Genomic DNA, 1,891 nt, shown 5'->3' with positions numbered 1-1,891 from the left:
TGTTGTCTCGGATTCTCCAGCATCTGCAGTTCCTACTATCACTGATGTCAAGCTCACTGGTTTATAGTTCCCTGGCTTTTCCTTGTAGCCTTTCTTAAATAATGGTGCTGACATTAGCCACCCTCCAGTCTTCTGGTGTCTCACCAGTGGCTGAAGAGATACAAATATCTCTGCTAGGGACCCCACAATTTCTGGCAAACACATGATCAGGTCCCAGTTCCCACCATAAGTGGAAACATCTCCTCTACATCCAACACACCAAACTGTTAAGTATAGAATCCAAAGGAGACAGTGACTGGCAAGCCTCTCTGTGTGGGAGTCAGTCAGATTTTTGACCATAACCGTCACTCACAAAGAAGAGAATAAATAGAATCCTTACAGTGCGGAAACAGGCCATTTGGTCCAACAAGTCCACACCGAGCCTCTGAAGAGCATCCCACCCAGATCCACCCTATCCCTGTAACCCTGCATTTCCCACAGCTAATGCAACTAACCTATACATCCTAAATACTATAGGTAATTTAGCATGGTCAATCCACCTAACCTGCACATCTTTGTCAGCTTAACCTGCAAACTTTCAACTCTTCTTCTAAGAGGTAGATGAATACATAAAAGAATCATCATTTGTGTAAGGTCCTCAAGGTATTAGCCCCTGGGGTTATACACTGGGGCAGAGAATCGGTGCTTTCAAAGGAGGGAGAAAATTAAAAGCAAATCTGTCCTTACTAAAAAGGAGCCGTATCCTCTCAAGAGCATGAACAGGAATGAACAAGGAAAGTGATCATTAATTCCAGCAAGAGATTGTTTCATTAGGAATTTATAATTTTTTATAGTCTTCTTTTGCTGGGGAGTGTGAAATGACAGAAGCCAGCAATGAAGGTAAAGCTATCCCAGAATCCAAAGCAGCTGTGAAAGAGCTATATAAACGTAACAGGTGGTGCCCAGGGTGGAGGATGGGGGCGGGGAGAGAGAGAGAGAGCAGGAGAGCACAAAAGAAAGAAAAAGTGAAAGAGAGAGGAATCCAAAGTCCAGAACAGAAGTGTAACTTACCACGTGTGCAGCTGGCTGGATTTGGAGATTTACTGCAGTTGTTTGCGGTGCCAGTTGGTGCTGGTGAGTTTGGTGAGTCTGTCCATGACTGTTGAGCAGACCATCCGGCTGGGCGGGCTGGGAGCCTGACTGCAAACTCTGCTGGGCCTGAGCGACGGGCTGCAGGACCGGGCTCGGGGGGTGAGCCCCCTGAAGGTGCAGGGCCTGATGTTTCTGCTGGACAACAGTCTGACAGTGCTGTGCCTGAGGATGCACGCTGGTCTGGGTCTGGGCACTGGGCTGTACAGCCACACTCTGGGGCTGCTGTGCCGGCAGTGGCTGGAGCTGGGTGCTGGTGTGGATCAGCTGGGGCTGCTGGAGCTGGGTCTGCTGTGGCTGGGGCTGCTGGAGCTGGGTCTGCTGGTGTCGGTGTTGAAGGACAAACTGATGCTGCAGGTGTTTCTGTTGTTGCTGCTGTAACTGAAGCTGCTGCTGTTGTTGGTGCATTAATTGATGTGGCTGAATCTGTGCGTATGCTGCAAGGAGACAACACAAAACAGGCTCACAACCACAATGCAAAGTTATTTAACAACTTCAAGCTTTGTTCTAAAAAAATGCAAACCAAAGAGGTTTTCACCAAACCAATCTTTCTCAATTCCTTTTGCAACGTCCCACAGGAATTGGAAACCAGCAGAAATACTGCTCTGGAAAGGGTTGGGACGGGGGAGGAGGGGGCATGGAAGGTGAGGAGTGGGGGTGGGGTGGCGGGGTGGCAGGGGGAAGATGGGGGGGAATGGAAGAGGTGGCACATGGAGAGCAGATGAGGCAATTTTGGTAATCAAAAGCTATCAATCAATGATGG

The 1,891-nt window shown here is 48.8% G+C and overlaps 1 protein-coding gene across 1 annotated transcript in view; it reads right to left on the bottom strand.

Moving 5' to 3' along the window:
* The window catches only part of LOC125481461 (putative mediator of RNA polymerase II transcription subunit 26), a 14,446-nt gene extending 12,884 nt beyond the window's left edge, over positions 1–1,562 (bottom strand). The window contains exon 1 of the mRNA XM_048593036.1: positions 1,051–1,562. Within this exon, the coding sequence (XP_048448993.1) occupies positions 1,051–1,536 (486 nt within the window). The 5' untranslated portion in view covers positions 1,537–1,562. The remainder of the gene's footprint in view (positions 1–1,050) is intronic.
* Positions 1,563–1,891: the final 329 nt, after the last annotated feature.

This window comes from Rhincodon typus, unplaced genomic scaffold, assembly GCF_021869965.1.
Source record: "Rhincodon typus isolate 14 unplaced genomic scaffold, sRhiTyp1.1 hic_rhity00002248, whole genome shotgun sequence".
In the NCBI taxonomy this organism is placed as follows: Eukaryota; Metazoa; Chordata; class Chondrichthyes; order Orectolobiformes; family Rhincodontidae; genus Rhincodon; species Rhincodon typus.
This window is presented reverse-complemented; position numbering and strand designations above follow the sequence as displayed.